This window comes from Gobio gobio, assembly GCF_949357685.1.
Source record: "Gobio gobio genome assembly, chromosome: 10".
NCBI lineage: Eukaryota > Metazoa > Chordata > Actinopteri > Cypriniformes > Gobionidae > Gobio > Gobio gobio.
Window position 1 is genome coordinate 2,103,906 of NC_137116.1, and position 20,883 is coordinate 2,124,788.

The window sequence follows — 20,883 nt, forward strand, 5'->3', positions numbered from 1 at the left end:
TTTCCTTGTACCTTTGGAAATATTTTTCTGCGGAATTGATCATGCATGTAAGGATGCGTGAATGTTATGATCCCCTGTAAAGGATATTGTTTCTGTGTGCAAGTAATTGTTGTAAAAAGAGATTTGAAGAACATTCAAAATAAAAAAATAAGTAACAAAAAAAAAAAAAAATCACATGAAATGCCATACAGCCATAGGCGGCTTCAAAGCAGTACTCAATGGCTCATTAAGCCATTTCATCATGGGTATATCCTTTCACAATTTTTTTATTTTATTTTTAGATTTATGTTTAGAAAACATAAATTATAATAATAAACATATAAACAATAAACATATTATTATAATAATAAAAAATTATTATAATAAAAAATGACAATTCTTTTCAAAGTTTAGCATTTATGTACTGAAGTATCTTTTTTAAATTATGACACATTATTACAGTCAAACCTGAACACATGCAGTGTAATATATGTGTTTTATGTGTGTCATATGTGTATGTGTTGTGCGTGTGCTTGCATTTGTTCTCCATCATATATGTTGTAGTGTCACTCCATTTCTGTGTGTGTTCTGCATTGTAGCTGATTTACTTTTGACAAATTATGTAACAGAGCAACTTATGGCAGGTCATTTTTAATTTCTAATGCGTTATTTTGGGGGTGGTGTGGAGATATTGTGTGTGTTTTTATCCATCAGGGATGTGTGTGTGTGAGTGTGTGTGTGTGTGTGTGTGTGTGTGTGTGTGTGTGTGTGTGTGTGTGTGTGTGTGTGTGTGTGTGTGTGTGTGTGTGTGTGTGTGTGTGTGTGTGTGTGTGTGTGTGTGTGTGTGTGTGTGTGTGTGTGTGTGTGTGTGTGTGTGTGTTTTCTGCACTGTAACAGAATTTTTTGACAAATTATGTAAAAAAAATACTATCTCATAGTCTCCCATTGCATGATGTCTGTGGGTGATTTTTGGAGGGTGGAGCTGTGTGTGTGTGTGTGTGTGTGTGTGTGTTTGTGTGTGTGTGTGTGTGTGTGTGTGTGTGTGTGTGTGTGTGTGTGTGTGTGTGTGTGTGTGTGTGTGTGTGTGTGTGTGTGTGTGTGTGTGTGTGTGTGTGTGTGTGTGTGTGTGTGTGTGTGTGTGTGTGTGTGTGTGTGTGTGTGTGTGTGTGTGTGTGTGTGTGTGTGTGTGTGTGTGTGTGAGCACGAACTTTCCACATTGTGGATGTGCTATGGGTTGCCACTTCACTTCTGTGTATTTGTGTTCTGTGTTGTGGCTAATTTAGTTTTTTTATTTGACAAATATAAAAAAAAGTATAGACATTTTAATTTCCCCATTCATTTCAATGAACATCCTGAAAGGGACTTTTTTCACTCCATACAACAAGATATCATTCCAATTCATTGTTTTGTTTGTAGAACTAACAAGTGTCAACCATGACATCAAGTCTCATGCCATTTAGATGAAGGGAACTTCTTTTTTAATTTTTTTATTTCAGCAAACGTCATTTGGGGTCAAAAAGACCCCAAATAGAGTATTTAAAGATGATCTTTAAGAATTTTTTTAAGAAGTTTTAAGAATGTCATACAAACTCCAGTTCAAGTGGATGTAATCTATACCTTGAAATGATATCAAAAGCAGCAGTCTAGACATCTAAAATGTAAAAAATCTGTCAAAACATAGTTGACAATGACAGTAACATAGTTGACGCAAGTAACCTAATTGATAGCATAGTTGACAATTTCACAATTTTCACAATGGCAGGCCTTGTCTGGCCAACCAGATGTTATTTTCTTGTTAATCTCACATTTTAATATTTATTTGAAATAAAATTATACAAAATATTGCAAACCATAACAATACCCAGCATAGTTGACAGGCAATTAATCTCTACTCCTTGACAATTGGTCATGAATGGGGATAAAATATAGAAATAAAAATAAGAGGATATTTACTAATGTGTTTAAAATATCCACCGCAGAAGAAAAGGTGCGTTAGCGCCATGTTGTAGGCATATTACAACAAAAAGCATTCAAGCTCGTAATTAGAGAAGATAGGACATTTCTGAGAGCTACTTGTACCACGTGACTGTTGTACCACCTGACCGCTGCAGATTAATTTAGGCATTGATAGGTTTGCCATAGAAACGCATAATTCTCAGTCCGAGGATGTCGACACGTGTTGTCATCTGGAGACTACAACATGAATGTAGCAAAAATTACATTGCATGATGTCACGTCGTTCTAGGATAAACCATTTTTTTCAGGGGGGTGTTTGGTTAGTAACATAGTTGACAGAATTTTTGCAGACATTATTATGAAATAGAAATTAAATAATTTCTTATTTGAAAGAAAATTACAATTAAACCCAATCTATTTTTCTATGTTATTTAGATTGTAGTAAATATTTAATATAAAGCCTATCATTTTGACTTTAACATTTTTATTTAGTATTTTGAACTCAAGACCCACTCACTTCAAAAAGCAGACATTGCAAATTTCCAATAGTATCCAAATTTCAGGCAATTTCAAGCAAACGGAAAAAGGGTCCATTAAAAATATTGGTGTGAGATTATTGTATGCATTCTCTTAATGGATAAAATATGATATTTCTTAAGATAATTGTTAGAAAAGCTATAGATAGAACGACCCCTGAACTGTTTATTTAAAGGAGTAGTTCACTTTAAAATGAAAATCACCCCATGATACTCACCCTCAAGTTATATATGACTTTCTTCTTTCTGATGAACACAATCCGAGTTATATTAATAAATATCCTGAGCCTGACACTTCGAAGCTTTAAAATGGCCCACAAGTTTGAAGCTCAAAAAAGTAATTTCATCCATCCATTCATCATAAATGTAGACCATGCTCCACATGGCTCTGGGGGTTCATAAAGGCCTTCTGAAGCGAATCGATCAAGTTTTGTAAGAAAAATATCCATATTTAAAACTTTATAGCTAAAGTAATCTATTCAGCCTTTGCAGAAAGTGTAATGCCTCTCGTAGTTCAAAACGTTGCGTCAACAATGCTTTTTCCATAAGTTGAATACGAAAGGCATTCTGGCAGAAGCTAGATATTTTACTTTATAACATGTTAAATATGGATATTTCTCTTACAAAACCCCATCGCTTCGTTTCAGAAGGCCTTTATTAACCCCCCGGAGCCGTGTGGAGTACGTTTATGAGGGATGGATGCACTTTTTTTTAGCTTTAAACAGTGATGGACCCCCATCACTGCCATTTTAAACTGCCAGTCAGGATAATTATTAATGTAACTCCGATTGTGTTCATCAGAAAGAAGAGAGTCATACCGAGGATGGCTTGAGGGTGAGTAAATCATGGGGTTATTTTCATTTTAAAGGGAACTAATCCTTTAAACGTCGGAATGAAGCTGCTAACTCATAAACGGAACGGGTCCCTTTAAATCCTCTATAGAGTGGAGCAGGTGGGCGTTCCCCTGCGCAACACACAGCGCTGCCGCTGCTGGAACTGAGCGGAATCATTACAGATACTTTCAGCTTGTGCTCGACACTTCAGTGAAATGCTGCAGCTGAATGACAGCGTAGATCCTGAGAGCCCGGGTGCGGCTGTTTTACACCCGGGGGACTGCGATGATGGAATGGACGTGGTGGCCCGAGCTGGATCTTCAGTGGCCTGCTGCACCCCGCTACAGACCCTCACGCCTTTCCATGTTCACAACCCAACCATGCGAGCTAAAGTCAAAGACTATTTCGTCTTTAGGGTGAGTACGCAATCCAGTATTTGCTACAGAAGATCCAGATTCGGTATTCAAGGTTGTAATCTGTGGAAATGTTTTGTTTGTTTGTGTGTTGACAAGACAAGGTTGTATGTCAAACCCTAGGAAGCTGCCTACTTAGACAGCATGAATGTGCGTCATAGACACGTTTATCGAAGGAGTGCAGCGACATGGAACAAAACCCATAGAGTTTAAACGTTGAGTTGTTTTTAATTTCACACGCATTAGAACGGGTCCTATATGGCCAAAATGCCTATAATGCTCCTTCTTTGCCTGAAAATGCGTACTACGTAGGGAGCACAGCATCTTTTGTGACCCCGCCATTGATTTGTGACCTTTAACAGCAGTCTCTTTTTAGCTGGAATGAAGTGCAGTCAGAAAGCAGTACATAGCCTAGTGACCTTGTTAACATTAATTTGAAACTAACTAATTATGAAGCCCAACTAACATTACAAATCTCCCTGACTATGATAGTATTCACATAAAGTTGATTTTTACCAAAAACACATTTAACTGTACTTACAGTATGTTAAATTAACGGTTACGCTTTATTTTACAGGATATGTGCTTGGTGTACTCACCCAAGAAAGTACTGGTAAAATAATGTAATGGCATGGATTAAAGTGCCCCTATTATGGTTTTTTGAATATTCCATTTCATGCAGTGTGTAATATAGCTGTTTATGAATGTAAACATTCTGCAAAGTTGTAAAGTCGATAAATAAATGCACGATAAATAAAGTTATTGTGTCCCAAAAGAAAGAATCGACTCTGAACCGCCTATATGAGTCGATTGTAATCCGAATCCCACTGCATTACGGTTCTACGTCATTAGAAAATACATTTGCATAATGTCCGCCTATGTTGTACATTGTCCGCCCGCAAACAACTTGTCCCGCCCTCAAACGTCATTTTACTGACGACTGCCTTTCAAATCTCGTGATTCGCAAAACGCTTGCTCTTGATAGATGGGTCAGTACTCCATTTATTTGGACGGTGCCAACATGCTCCTCAGAATCACAACCTGTAAGTATGAATAATTATTGATGTATTTTCTACTGGGTGTTCATAATACATAGTTTTGTGTTTTATATTGTGACTTATTTTACTTACTAAAATACTTCTGCTCATCAGCTGTGGGCCACTATTACCTACAATTGTGTCTATTAATGCGGATTCTCTGTCGTTCTTACTACTTTGAGTAAAGGTAAAGGATGGAGCAAGATTTGTTTTACAGACTTTAATGTTACATCAGTCATTCACGTTAGTGCTCTGCTAATGTATGCACTGTTATCGATACAGTTCCCACATGTGCACTGCAATAAATTAGAAATACACACACACACATTGGTTTGTTGATGGACATACACTTGTTAATGCCAATGGTGAGGAGGAATTACAGGTGCAGCATCTCATAATGTCCCTCAAAATGAGTAGCGTATCACTGAGAAACGTCCTGCTCAAGTTGTCCTTGTGTTGGAGGTTCAGGTTGAATATGTAGTTCTTCCAATGTTTCATCATTGGACTCGCGCTCGGATTGATATGGTAAAATCGACATCATCGCTACTGTCTTTACAGTGTGTACAATTACTGAGCTTTAGGAAGCCTCCAGAGCGGAAGTTCGGTTATGGTAATGGCCGTTTAGCTTCCAAAACACACGCTGTAAACGGTAGACCAATCTTAACCGACTGAGCCATCTGGCCAATCAGAGCACAGTAGCTCGCAGAAAGGAGGGATTTAGAGAGACTGATTAATCTGTCGAGTTGTTTGAGAATCATTGAAAAATGTGGTTATGTGCAATGTCTATTATGAGAAAATGAAACTTTTGTTAATTTTTTTTATCTTTAATGCATGTAAACATGTTGTAGGAAACCTCCAAAACAAAATTAGGAGCCTTCAAAATAGCATAATAACACTTTAAGGGTAGGTTTAGGCAGGGGCGTATCCATCTTTTCAGTAGTGAGGGGGACAGAAATGTCAGGTGTAATACCAGTTTTTTCTGACCTTTGTCTAATTGACAGATTTAATTGATCTCATCTCTTGCTTTTAATTCAGTAATATATCAAATACACTGCTGAACAATAACCACTAATATCTATAATGTTTTCCCTATATTTTATGCCAATTTTATGATTGGTTTATGTACTACAAACACTTGTGCATTAAGTCCCCATGGATTTTATGCTTTGTAAAAAAAAATATCACTGAATAAGGCAGAAAATAAACAGTACCTATCAAAAGTTTGGAAACATTACAATTGTTAAATGTTTTTGAAAGAAGTCTTCTGCTCACCAAGGCTGCATTTATTTAATAAAAAAATGCAGTAAAAAAGTAATACAGTGAAATATTATCCCAATGTAAAGCAGCTGTGTGAATATATAGTAAAAAAGAAAAAAAATCTTTGTAATTTATTCCTGTGATCAAAGCTGAATTTATCATCATTACTCCAGTCTTCAGTGTCACATGATCTTTCAGAAATCATTCTAATATGTTCATTTGATGCTCAAGAAACATTTATGATTATTATCAATGTTGAAAACAGTTGTGCTGCTTCATTTTTCTGGAAATCATGAAACTATTCAAATATTTGTGGTAAGATAAAAAAGAGGGAAATTAATACTTTTATTCATCAAACATGCATTAAATTGATCAAGTGGCATTTAAAATATAACAAAAGATTTATACATGATTTATTCAATGCAAATAAATGCTGTTCATTTAACTGTCTATTCATTAAAAAATCCTGAAAAATATCATCATGGTTTCCACAGCTGTTTTCAACAATGATTATAATCATAAATGTTTCCTTTTCATCAAATTATCATATTAGAATGATTTCAGAAGGATCATGTGATACTGAAGACTGGAGTAGTGATGCTGAAAATTCAACTTTGATCACAGGAATAAATTACACTTTACTATATCATTACAAATTAAAACATCTGTGAATATACAGTATATGTGAATATATTTCGCAAAATTCATGTTTTAACTGTATTGTTTCTTAAATAAATGCAGCCTTGGCAAGCAGAAGATACTAAACATTAAAAAGGCTCAGTTAGCACTGCATTATTCATATTCTTTATTGTCAATAAATACCTTGAGATGGCTGGAAAAACACAAGCCATATTGTCGCAATCGTGTTTGTTGTCACGTTTCATCAGTCATATTATTTTTATTCAGCTGCTGCTACAGCGCTGAATGCCTTTGGAAGGTGACAGGGTTTTACTTCAGTTTAGTTCTTTCTGTGAGAGCGCACCCTATGGCTTTGAGTATGAATTGGAGTGTTGCACGAGAGTGTTAGCACTCCATGGTGTTCAGATAGCCTCATTTTTGGATACGAATAAAATGACAGGTCATGTATAGATTATTTTGTGTCTTTGAATTTATATCTAGATTTATTTATGTTGGCTTCTACGTAAACGAACTTGCTTGTGTAACAGACGCAGGCCAGTAAGAGCGGTGCAACTAGACGTCGGTTCGAATCCCACGCGGAGCGGGTCGACTAGGACCGGTGCGACCCGGTAAAAGTGCGGGGGACGAATGTAGGTTTTATTAAAATTGCGGGGGACATGTCCCCCCCGTAATCTACGCCCATGGGTTTAGGGATAGGTTCAGGGCTAGTACCTAGTTATAACCCAGTTATTTGCTATAGTATGTACATGTGGTACTGGACTGCAAAATAAAGTACTACCAAATTAATTGCTACTTTGTTACAATGTACCTGTTGTGGTCATGTTGTATTGCAAAATACTTTTGTTGCTATTGAGGTGGGATACAGTTTAGGTTAGGGACAGGTTTGGTGACATGGGTAAGGGGTCCGAAAAGTTTAAAATTTGAAGCTTGTTAATTCGTCACTAGAAATGATCACACTAGAATTACTCAAGTGCATTGCATTGTACACTGTACAGTGTTGCTATAGATATTCTGGTTTCTGATGTTCGGAATTTGTAAATTGCTTTGTACAACAATTTATTATTTATAAACAAATACTTAATTAAACACACAAATACTTACATATGTGTGGTTAGTGACCCAGTGACTTTATACATTAGAAACAGTTGGAGCAGTGTGGCATCATGCTTTTTGTGTTTGATGAGCTATGTTGTCATCTAATTTTGTGGCCTATAACAATGGTTCTCAACCAAGGGGTCGGAGCCCACTAGGGGGCCTCAGCCAACTTCTAAGGGGGCTTCAAGATGACCTGAACTGACAAAACAATAGGGCTGGGTTAAAAATATTGATTTCTCGATATATGTTTGATATACAGTATTTTTGAATAAAATCAGTCATGTGTGAGTCATTTGTGACTGACTATTTCAATGTTTATTTTATTGTATCGTTTATATGTTTATAATAAAAAAAACACACATAGAAACGAATTATGTCATTAAAGTTATTATTATAACATTATTATTATTATGAAAAAAATTATTTGTGATTTAAATGTAAGTAGCCTATACAAATCAGTTAATTTTAACCATTCATTTTATAGTAATGTACCAATTGGAGTTCCATGTATAGTTTACAGCATTAGTTTTTATTTTCTACCATTAGAAAATGTGCCCTGTACCTGTGTAACCGTATCATGGCTCTTATGAAGCGCACAACGATAGAGAATACAAGCACAAATTCTTTAGTCACTTTGGTTTTTTTTTTTTTCATTCCACAACATTTTTTTTTCTTTGAAGAAATAGAATTCACTAGGAAAAGTCATGTAAATTAATAAAATTGTATAACTTTGGATGTTTTATACATTTTATATAAATATTTCTAGATATGCAAAGCTCTAAAATATTTTATTAGGTAGAAATTGTTTAAAAAAATCCTTTATCCTTACTCCGTAAACAACTGGACAAGTCTTGTTGTGTTTGAATATTGTTGTGGACAATGGGGGACCTTGGACTCAAAAAGGTTGAGAACCATGGCCTATAAGGACTTTAACTACACAGTAGACAGTGTATGGGTTGCATATTTATTATAAGAATGTTTTATATATTTATTTTATATTTTATTTATTATATCCATGCTAATTTGATGTAGTTTCAAGAATCTAAAATAGTTGCTCTGTTTGTTCTCGTCCCAGCCAGGAACCATAGAGCAGGCAGTCAATGATATCCGCACGGTTGCCTTGCCTTCAGAAGACGGAGAGGTTCTTAGTGTGTGGCTGCTAGCAGAGTGAGTCTAATGCTGCCCTTTCTTATGACGTCCACAGATTGAAGCATAATATCAACAGCGCAAAAGTGTCACTAAAGGTGTTTTCACACTTGGGTCCTCTTTAAATGAACCAAACTCAGACTCTTTTGAGTGGTCCAAGAGGTGAACCAAGTGAAAAAGTCTTTACGGTCACACTGGCCCAGAAAGAGGACTCGGATGTGGTCTCAGACCTCTTTGTGTTCATACTTTTGCTTTTTGGATCTAGTCCGTGTTTGATGGCTGACCCTATGGCCTTCAAAAATTATCCCATTCACTTACATTGTTTGTGTCTCAGTATGCAAGACATTTGTTTGCAAAGACTATTATTATTATTTTTTCACATACATTTTGTTGCAATACTACATCCATATTATATGCGCTTATTTGCACATCCATATTCTTATATGCATCCATATTTTATACGCACTAGCTATAATCACACATCCACATTTGTAAATAACATTTATTTTGAATTGTTTTCCTTAAATCATGTTTTTGTTGCAGAAGGCAATGATAACATCAGCATACAAAAAATAAACAATACAAAAAAATTATAAAATGAAATAAACTGCTTAAAATTTTCCATGTAAAGTAGGTCGCTATGCCTAAAAGCAGCATTCAAGTAAGACATGGAATAATCAAATGAGAACAATAAACACTGTTTTTGACACTTTAAATGCAATAAGATGCGAAAGATAATTCAGATTAGTACATGTGCTATGACAGCCGGCTTCTGTGCATGCGCTTTATGTGTGTGCGCTCGTAAAAGCATTTAAACCGTTAAGGCGCGCAGCCGCGTCTCTCTTACGCAGTTCGGATGCTGTTGAAATTGCAATAAACAAGTGTACGCTGTGAATTAACAATTTGTAGAGATCTGCCAGAAGAAACAGCCATGATGAACAGCTGATTTGTAGGCATCTGATGACCAAACTACATTGGAATTCACGAAACAGAAAAATCAAGTGAGCCTAGAGGTTTGCGTTCAGATTGTGTTTTTAGAGAACCGTACCATTAGATGAAATCGAACTGTACCCAGACCACCTCCCGCGCTCAGACCTCTGAAAAGGACCAAGTGTGAAAACACCCTAACCCTGCTCCAGAGGAGGGTTTCATAAGCCTGGGTAAAAAGCGGTGCTAACCCCGCTTCTATATTACAAGTGTGAAACGTTCCTTTACCCAGGGTTAAAAGCAGGGTTTAGAGCGATGATAACCCGGGGTTAAGTGCAGTGTGAAATTACTATGTAATTACTGCAGTACTATAAAAATACAATGGAATGTGAATATAGTAATCCGCCAGTACTATAACATATTAAATACTGTGATATTACCATCTAATAACATCAGAGTTCCATTGGTACCACTACAGTATGTTATGCTAGAGAATTTGAGCTTGACAGTTTTGGACTTTCAGAATGAGAATGACCTCTTGAATAAAACTGACAGATGTCCTTTCAACCAGATCCATTTCCTCTTTATATTTTACCACAGAGTTGATCACTGGAACAATGAAAAAGAGAAATTGGTTCTTATAACTGAGAGGTAAGTATGTCTTTACTGAAAAGGATGTTTAATACATTAGCAGCAGGAAGCCAGTATTGAATGAGCTGCTTCTGTTATGTTGTAGGTCTTTGTTGGTGTGCAAATATGACTTCATAAACCTCCAGTGTCACCAGGTCATCAGAATTTCCTTGAACGCTGTGGACACAATCTCTATCGGCGAGTTTGAGTTTCCTCCAAAATCTCTCAACAAGTAGGATACTTTCTTTCTCAAGCTCAAAACACTATTCTGTTGATGTGATATTGTAATTTTTGGCCTACTATAGCTGCTCAACGTGTAGTCAAATATTTGAGGATTTTCTCTATATTTAGTTAATTAGCCAAATATATTTAAAGTGGTGCATACTACACTGCCCAGCCAAAAAAAAGTTGCTGTTTGAATTTAGATAGGCAATGCTTAAGAGTGTATGATTGGATCGTAAGAGTGATTATTATGTTTCTAGCATGTTATTTGTTTGGCAACAGTTCTTCTAACCCTATCTGTGTGTGTGTGTGTGTGTGTGTGTGTGTGTAGCTTTTCATTTCTTAAACAACCATGTAGGAACATCATGGCCATATTCCAGGATGACAATGTCATGTTTCATCAGGCTCAGACTATGAAAGAATGGTTGAGAGGGAGCATGAAGAATCATTTTCACCTCTGAGTCCTGACCTTAAATTCATTGAAAGTCTTTGGGATGTGCTGGAGGAGATTTTACAGAGTGCTGGACTCAAGTTGCATTGTCAAAACAAGATCTTGACCAAAAACCTCGCATATTTTTTTGGTGGAATATGGCCATGGTTGTTTAAGAAATGAAAAGCTCCATCAATTAGGGTTAAAAGAACTGTTGCAAAACGTATAACATGCTAGAAACATAATAATTACGGCAATAATCATCCACTCATTGACTTATTGAAGCATTTGCCTTTTTTTGGGGCTGGGCAGTATATAACAACATTAAAAAAACAAAATGAGATTTAGGTAGTATTATACTGCAGGATTGTTGTATGATCAGATGTGTGTGTGTGTGTGTGTGAAGGAGAGAGGGAACCGGAATCCGTGTTCAGTGGGATAAGCGACCAAGACCTTCATTCATAAATCGCTGGAACCCCTGGTCCACTGACATACCCTTCGCCACCTTCACTGAACACCCCATGGCACACGCAGATGAAAAGGTGGCTTCCCTCTGCCAGGTAAATGTGCTTTAGGTCTAGTGCTGTCAAAAATATTCTAGAAACCGCCAAAAAAGAGGCTCAAGCATTTAACTTAAGTCATAAGTATCGTATTTTACTACTGTAAAATATTTAATATCCTTATGAAATATTCTGTTTGTTTTTAATTTTACAGTGCAGTTGTATCTTGGAATACAAATTATTATTATTATAATATCCCACTTAGTGCTATGTTGTCTGAGGCATCAGTTTCTGTTTATAGGAAAATACTTTGACTATGGTCAAAAGTAAATTAAATTACAGATAAAATGTTATGCTCTGAATGCTTTTTCAGGCAATTTTCCCCCAAAATGTTAAATTATAGTATCATGACAACACTACTTCCTACAATAGGCAATTTTAAAACCCTTCAAGGAAATAGGAAAAAAGTCATTATACTATATCCATAACTAATATTTCACAATAGGAAAATGTGAGTCCCATCAAAAACTTTCTGCTGTCAACTAAGGCTTTGCCCTACATCAATAAATCTTATGTAATTTCCTGAACTTTTGAAAAAAAAAATTGATAATGTTTTTGATAATGATAACGTGATTGTCTCCATGTTAACTGCAAAATCGTGAATCTGTGAAAATGGTGATATTAAAGGTTTAGTTCACCCAAAAATGAAAATAATGTAATTTATTACTCACTCTCATGCCGTTCCACACCCATAAGACCTCCGTTCATCTTCGGAACACATATTAAGATATTTTTGTTGAAATCTGTTGGCTCAGTGATGCCTGCATAGGCAGCAATGACATTTCCTCTCTCAAGATCCATTAATGTACTAAAAACATATTTAAATCAGCTCATGTGAGTACAGTGGTTCAATAATGTTATAAAGCGACGAGAATATTTTTGGTGCGCCAAAAAAACCTAAATAACAACTTATATAGTGAAAACCGATTTCAAAACACTGCTTCGTGAAGCTTCGGAGCGTATCGAATCAGTGGTTCGGAGCACCAAAGTCACGTGATTTCAGCAGTTTGGCGATTTGACACATGATCCGAATCATGATTCAACACCCTGATTCGATACGCTCCGAAGCTTCATGAAGCAGTGTTTTGAAATTGGCCATCACTACATAAGTCGTTATTTAGTTTTTTTTGGCGCACCAAAAATATTCTCGTCGCTTTATAATATTATTGAACCACTGTACTCACATGAACTGACTTAAATATGTTTTTAATACATTAATGGATCTTGAGAGAGGATATTTAATTGCTGGCTATGTAGGTCTTACAGGTGTGGAACGGCATGAGGGTGAGTAATAAATTACATCATTTTAATTTTGGGGTGAACTAACCCTTTAAGTGCATGTGTATTACATGTTCAGTCTCTAGGCGTGTAGTGTTTCTTTAAAGAGTGAAATCGCCAACTACTGGCCTGGCAGCATAATACAGCATTTGATTACACTTTATTTTAAGGTAAAGTAGTAATATTGTACTTACTCAAATAAGAATGGAGTAATAGTAATTAACAACATGTAGAGTTAGGGTTAGTTACTTGTAATTATGCATAATTTACTGTTTTTACTGTAGAACGTACATGTAGAAGTGTTACCCATTGTTTAGACGTTGTCACGGATTCGTGTGAACAGGGATTGTTTTTACAACAATGTTGTCTATATGCGAAAAACGCAAAGTCGTGTAAACGTACCCTTAATCTTAGATGCTAAAATTGTTCAGTGCGCTCTTCATACTTTATGCACAAGACAACAGATAAAGATTGCATTTTTCCATTTCAGCTTGAGAATTTCAAGACCCAGCTCATCCAGGCTGTGAAAAAAGCCCATAAAGAATTCCCCATTCCGGGGCGAGCCAATGGCGTGCTGATACTGGAGCGGCCACTCCTTATCGAGACTTACCTGGGCATCATGTCCTTTATCAACAATGAAGCCAAACTGGGCTACGCCATGACAAGGGGGAAAATCGGCTTTTAACTACTGAATTCTCCCTGCATCTCTGTCATCCTTCAGTCAAGTGCTGTTTTTGAGTGATACTGCTACACTTGAGTATGTGAGTTGAGTACATACTTGTTTTGTTGTTTGGATGTATATAGCGTGTGAAATGTGCCAGGCAGTAAGACATGGTCACTGCAACAGGATGTGCCTGGATGAACCGATGCCAATCTACGTGCCCTCTTCTCTATTCAACATGTAGTTAAAAAAAAGCCTTTCTAATGTGGTCAAATGGTTTGGAGAGGCAGTTTGTGTCTGTTTTATGGCATGCGTTGATGGCCATTTAATATTTTTAACAAATATTGTGGCACTCGATTAGTTTGTAGGTTGATTGAATGACTTAAGGAAGTCTTTTCCAACTTAGATGCGTTTAGGGTTCACCTGACCCCGCTCTGCTGACTGACTTAGAGAGCGTTTAGATAAAACACGGTCTTGCGTTTCAAAAGCACCTGGACTGTGTGCACTGGAATGGAACGCAATACTCATAGAAGGATGCTCAAAACACAAGATGCGATGCAATGACTGAAGACATCCATCTGCAGGTGTATGACTATAGCGCAGATTGAATTTACAAAAAGAAAATGTACAAAAGAGTTTTACCAAGCGAACAGTTAAAGCACATTTTGCTAATTAAAGCATTGCCGCCAAAATATAAATAATAAATGATAAATTATAAAAACTTGACCTCAGGGTTAGGGCTAAGACTTGTTGCGTTCAAGATTACTTTTAAATCTAGGATTTACAGTTGCGATGAAATGGGAGTAGCATCAGCTCTTTTTTTTCCATATTGTGACATATATCAAGTGTAGTGGATTATCGAAAAAGAAAAAATGTGAGGGGACTGGGGTTCTATGCATAGGCAGTTGATTGGATGTTGAGATGTGGGTGTGGCACTTAAAGGGGACCTATTATGCCCCTTTTCACAAGATGTAATAATAAGTCCCCAGAATGTGTCTGAAGTTTCAGCTCAAAATGCCCCACAGATAATTTATTACAGCTTGTCAAATTTGCCCCATTTGGGTGTGAACAAATGCACACCATTTTTGTTTGTGTCCCTTTAAATACAAATGAGTTTCTGCTCAGCGCCCCCCCTTTCCAGAAGAGGGTGGAGCCTTTACAGCTCCTACTTCATGGCAACAACAAAACTGGAGAATCTCACGCAGCCATAATGTCAGAAATTGTTAGTAGCGGTGTAATATTCAGCCTTATATTTCCGAACTGGAGTCGGACCATGATAGAGAGACTCAGGAAGAAGTTACAACATTTAGAATGTAACTCAACGTTTCAGAATCTTATGTAAGAGTAGGGGGAAAATCAGAAACCGACTGTTTATGATTTATGGGGATTATAAAAAAAAAAGGAATGGGTGGATTTGTACTATTATAGGCTGGTTGTTTGCACACACTGTGGACACACATCTGTATTCAAACACCTTTTGAATTTTGTGAATTTTGCATAATTGGTCCCCTTAAAAAGTAGAGGCAGAAGAATGTGAGTTTGCAGGAAATCGCATACTGTATAGTAGGTACTACATCTGGTTTGAAACTTACTTCGCAAGCATTAAAAAAATACATTCTATATAGTATGAATGAAATTGGATGTGCTACATCCGGCATGTTGTCATTGTCATGTGACCAACGATGTCAGTTGCGTCGCTTCACTGCCATTCATAAATCCTCTCTTGTGGCCTCATGGGATGGTAAAGTGCCCATCCAATGTGCTCTTCAGAATCTCGACCGAAATAGTAGGTCATTTATGTACTTTTTGCCTACTGTTTTTCACCTACTATGTATTTGGACATACTACTCCTAGCGCACTGTTTTTCACATACTATATAATAGTGTTGTCAAAAATATTGATATTTCGATATGTATCCATACTGAAATATCTGAAACGGTTCCTATACTCCTTTTCTGCAGTATCGATACAGCGATTCCACTTGGCACTTCACCAGCCTATTAAATAGTGCTTGTATTGCGCACCAAAAGCACACGCACCACTGATCTATATAAGTGGAGCTCTCATAAAGCCGCTTCAAAAACAGCTTGCAAGTACCAAATTTACTTCTTTTTCGTGGCTTATTGCGATTTTTAAACGGTCAATACGTACAAAGGGATGTCAATGCCTGAATAGCAGAATATTCAGATAAATACAGTCAGTTTTGGAGCGCAATATTTGAGAGAAAACGCATGTTGTGTAACAGTATATTAGATCCGTGCGTTAGCTCTTATGCTGCGTTCACACCAAACGCAAATAGAGCGTCAGGAGCGAGTGATTTCAATGTTAAGTCAATGGAAAGGCGCGTCGGCGCGCGTCTGGAGGTCCTGCGGCGCGACAGACGCGTTTCACGTGACGCGATTCCGCCTCATTCGCGCGAATGACACAAATTGAGCATATTGTGCGTTATGCGCGAGTGGTGCTTTTTGCGCATTCACGTGTTTGAAGCGAATTCGCGTCCGACACCCGAGTTGAAAAATTTGAACTTTGGCGTCAATTGGCGCCGCGTTAACCAATCAGGAAGCCTGCTTGCTGCTGTCACGTGGTAAAGTGACATGATGAGAAACCTGCATAATTAAAAAATACTACTATTGTGTCACAAAATGTAGCTTTAAGACTTTTTCAGGTGAGAATGTAGTTGTTTAAAGCTCAAATCTGTGGTTTATTTATAAAGAGAGCGCCTAATCTTGCGAGATAATCTTTTTTTGGATCCAGGCGATCACCGGGCGCTCAGCGCTCATTAACCCCGGCAAGAGCAGCCTTTCCTTGGCCAGTCCTTCTGCCGTCTGCCACTGGCTCTGATGTCTCTGTAGTGGTTAAACATGAGATATAATTCATCTTGTGTAGATCTAACGGGCAATCTTTGGTCTCATGAATCTATCATTTGTTGTCTGCCAAATCGTTTTGACTGAGGGCAAAGAGAAGTTTCATAACTTAATTTTTTTTAGGATATTTAAATATACATGCAGTGAAGATAATGTAGGTATGCATTGCCTGGACCACATTTGTGTGGCTGTTAATGTTTAATATATATTTTTAATGAAAATAAAAAGAGGCAGAGTGGTTATGACATATTGCGCCTGGAGCGCCTTGCTCGATTTAAACTATTTCGCTTCAAACGCTCGATTTATACGTGCGTCCAATTCGCTGTAGATGGATTCAAAATGTTCAAGCGTCCAACAAGAAGCGGTATACGCGATTTTGATGCTCTATTTACGTTTGGTATGAGCGCAGCATTAAAGTGACAGCAGCCCAATAAACCTGTGGCTGTCTGTCAAGTTAATAAGAGAACAAAAGAAAGAGAAAATCACTCTCTGCTCTTGACTGAATAACTTTTGTAACTTTAATTGTAAGCATTAATCTGTATTTAATTTTTACAATTAAATCCATCCAGTGTTATTTTACATTTGATTTACTTTAATTTCTGTAATATTTACCTGAATATACTGTAAAAACTTAAAGCCATGTTTATTTCAGTTGTCTCTTTATTTATATTTTATTGCTATCCTTTGCAATGTGTTTATTTGCTTGTTTTATTACTGACTACTTACTTTTTTTTAACTGTAAATCTAGTTCAACAATTTAAATAAAGCCTCCCTGTGCTGTGTGTAATCTATTACAACAAAATTACCCAAATTATAAAATTAAAAAAATAGATACATTATTTGTATGGCGTGTATATATGGCAGTTTTCCCCGTGGTATCAAAAATGGTATTGAAATATCAATATTTTTCAAGGTATTGTATCGAAGTTGGAAATTCCAATATCGTGACAACACTACTATATAATAGGGAAGTATTTGATTTTGGACGCCGTGTAAATGATTGGAGAATCTGAAATACGTCACCAGATAGAAGTCTGTCATTTTTTACTGGAAGGTCCAGTTATGACATTTTGATTAAACACTGCAAGGTCAAAAAAAAATAAAAAAATGTATTGTTTACCAAGAAGGTCTATAACATTAGAAAATTAGTGTGAATTTTCATTTCAAATGTAAATACTAGTGTAGTTTGGAGATTTGTCAATTTTAAAATGGTCTACTTTATTCATGAAGCGAAACCACAATTCATTTTTAATGTAACAAACAGCACATTTAAAACTTAAAGTACGCAATTGATCGCAAATAATTTTTACGAACGATTTAGATGGGTATTCGTTCTGTTTGTTTCATGAAGGGTCCAGTGTGACTAAGGGTTTCAAAGCTTGTTATAGAAAAACTGCATGCCTTCTGAACAGCAATACTATCAAATTAATACTAAGGCTTGCTTTATGTGAAATGTATTAATTTTACTGTACTTCAGTGCTTTGATAAGGTGTGAAACTCTTTGAATAGGTGATTTGGACCCTTTAGTGAAGATATTAAGTACTCACATTGCTGACATCAAAGAAATCTCTAATAATAATTTTAGGTCTAGACCAAGCCTGCCGCACTTGTGTTAAAAACTGAAGCCAAAGGTCTCGATCGCCCCCAGGTGGTTGGTCCCAGTATAGTTCATAACCCCCGCCCCTCCGTGTATTCTAATGGACACGAGACAAACTAAACAATCAAATTACACTTCAAATGATTTTTTTCCCAAAGATGCTTTGTCATTTTAGGCAGTTTTTCCTCTGAGTGAAGTTGTCACTGTGGCACCAATAGACTTTTTTCGGGAGGAGAGTGGAGCTTTAGCTTTAATTTCTACATTTCCATAACTGTTTATTTCACACCGACATAATGAATTATTCTGCATCTGCGAGTGCGGGCGGGCTTTTGATATCGCGCCTCTACTTCCTGCTCTCTACTGCGCAGACCCCAGTCCCGAGGTCACTACTGCGCAGACTCTGTCCCAAATCTGCGCAAGATGTCAGCGCCATATTCGGACCTCCGACGGCTTCAATTTTCTTCAGCGGAAGAATGAAGTTGCGTCGTCCATATTTTTTCACGGTCTATGGTCTAGACCCATATACCTTCTTAAATTCACATTCAGTAGCATCTGCTCTGCTGTCTTTGCAAAATGTATTTTCACAAAGAAATGCCTAGGTCATATTTCACTCCAAAATCAGGTTAAATTTTTTTTTTTGCATACAGAAAGTGAAACTCGATCCTCACTAATGTAATGTGAAAAATCTATTTCGCATTTGTGTATCAAGTATTGAAAATAATTCTGTGTTGACACAATATCAAATCATTAAAATGAGATACAAGGTTTTTTTGAGATACAACACCCCCCCCCCCCCCCCCCCCAAAAAAAGAAGGGAAGATTGATAGAAGACGTGTACTCTCAAATGTGTCCACAGGAAGCACCTGCCTGACATTTATTTTCACACTCTGTTCAAGTCCCGTGGCTGCATATTTCCAAGTGCATTTATTGTGGCTACTGTTAACCTCATGAAAAGTAGTGTACTACTGTTACATGTGCATTGTTACATGTTTGTGTGCTTTATTGATTATTCATGCCTTATTTCTTTCAACCTTAATGTAGACAAATTGTTTGTACCCTTAAGTTACAGAAAATATGGATGATACTGTATGCTACAATATTTAAAGCTAAAATGAAGTTCATGTTTAACTAAGGCAAATAGATATGCTGTTAACTCCTCAGGTGATGTTGGTCAACAGATTGGCTTTAAATAAACTGTTTGCGTAAGGATGCATGACACGGTGGAACATTCTGACTATGAAGGTTTCCCGCTGTCGAGCGATTACGGGTTCAGAGTATTTTTCATGCTTATGCACTTTTGTTGGCCAATTTCTGTTTGCTTTTTTGCTATGCATAAAGAAATAGTGGTGATTATTGAAATAATCTTGTTTGTTTGTTTTTTTAAACCGGCATCATAGTGTTTGTTATATATCATTTATTTTTATGTAATGCAAAGTTGTGCATGAAGATTGTGCCTGCAACTTGATAGGTGTAAAATTTGTAGATCATAGCCTCCATTCACCAAAATGTAAGCACTTTTTCCTCCGCTTAAACGCATGTACATTTTTTTTTTCAAGTGAGAAGTGACAAATTATTTGAATATCCATTTAACCATGTTATTACATTAAAATACTGTTTCTGTTACCCAAACAAAGTCTAGCTCTGAACTCTTCCAGGTTTTCCCAGGTTTTTTTTTTTAAATTGATTTAACAAAAAAAAAATTTTTTTTAATTCTTTCATCTGGATTTACCTACTACATGATATTTGTTTTATTGTAATAATTTATGTAATATCAACACGCTTTAAGTAAAATTACGGTTATTTTAACGCATTTCATTTGTTGGGTGTTTTTCATTGTTTTCAAAATGATTTATGCAAGGGTGAATCTTAACCCGCCGAGAACAGAAAAATCAAAAGCCAATTTTTTACATTGAGAGATTTTGATGACAATTAAAGGGTTACACTGTTAAAGAGTTGGATTCTCATGCTAAACATGGCCAAAATAAAAAAAAAAAAAAAAAAAACTGTTGGACGTATGACGGAGTACTTCTGTGCCAAATACACTCCTTCAGGATTGGAATAAGTTTCAGAAAGTTTTTTTTCCGAGCATGGCCCTGTATGACGTCATAAAGGGCAGAATTCCTTGTATGGGCATTGGGCACTTCTCCCGGGTGCGTGCGCACGTCAACCAGAGCGAGAGCAAGAGCGTGCCCATCAACGAGCTTCGTCCGGGTTACAGAAGCCGCCGGCATTTTAGACCACAAAATCAACTATGTCACTAAAGAAGTGTGTTTCTGGTTTTGAGGGAAAGATAACTTTGTTCAGCTTCCCAAATAACTCAGCATTAAAGCTACACTGAGATATTTTCTCCCATCTAGCGGTGAAAACGTATATGACCATCCAGTGAATATTAGTTTCTGTTCCTCTCAATTCCGATTTCGTTTTAACTCCTACGGTGGCCGATTTAGTCCAAGATTAACATGGCTTCCAGTTCGACCTCGTCCACATTCGACACGGTGCCATCGAGTGTTAAAACGCGAAAGGCGAAGCTTGAATTTATGGGTATGTCCCTCTTTGGCTACTGTACTTTCAAGATGGAGGGGCAACATGGCGACCGGCATTCGAACCCCTCATCCGTATGTATTTTCAATGGCATATTATAAACTTACGAGAATACTTTATTACTTGAAAGAAGTAAATATACATTAATGAGCACATATATTTTTGAAAGAACTAAGTGTTTTTAGCTGAGAATGCTCTCCGGAGCAGCAAGTGTGTTTGTTTGTTCCCAGACATGAGTCGGAACTGCAGGCAACCGCGGTGAAACAGCAACAAATGTCTATG

The 20,883-nt window shown here is 36.8% G+C and overlaps 1 protein-coding gene across 1 annotated transcript; it reads left to right on the forward strand.

Annotated features, from left to right (window-relative positions):
* The first annotated feature begins 3,411 nt into the window (after positions 1-3,411).
* Positions 3,412-17,554, forward strand: tprg1l (tumor protein p63 regulated 1-like). The gene is made up of 6 exons (XM_079828240.1): positions 3,412-3,720; positions 8,821-8,912; positions 10,419-10,469; positions 10,555-10,680; positions 11,507-11,660; positions 13,429-17,554. Exons 1-6 carry the CDS (start codon positions 3,520-3,522, stop codon positions 13,621-13,623), a joined length of 819 nt encoding a protein of 272 aa, XP_079684366.1. The 5' UTR covers positions 3,412-3,519; the 3' UTR covers positions 13,624-17,554.
* The last annotated feature ends 3,329 nt before the right edge of the window (positions 17,555-20,883 follow it).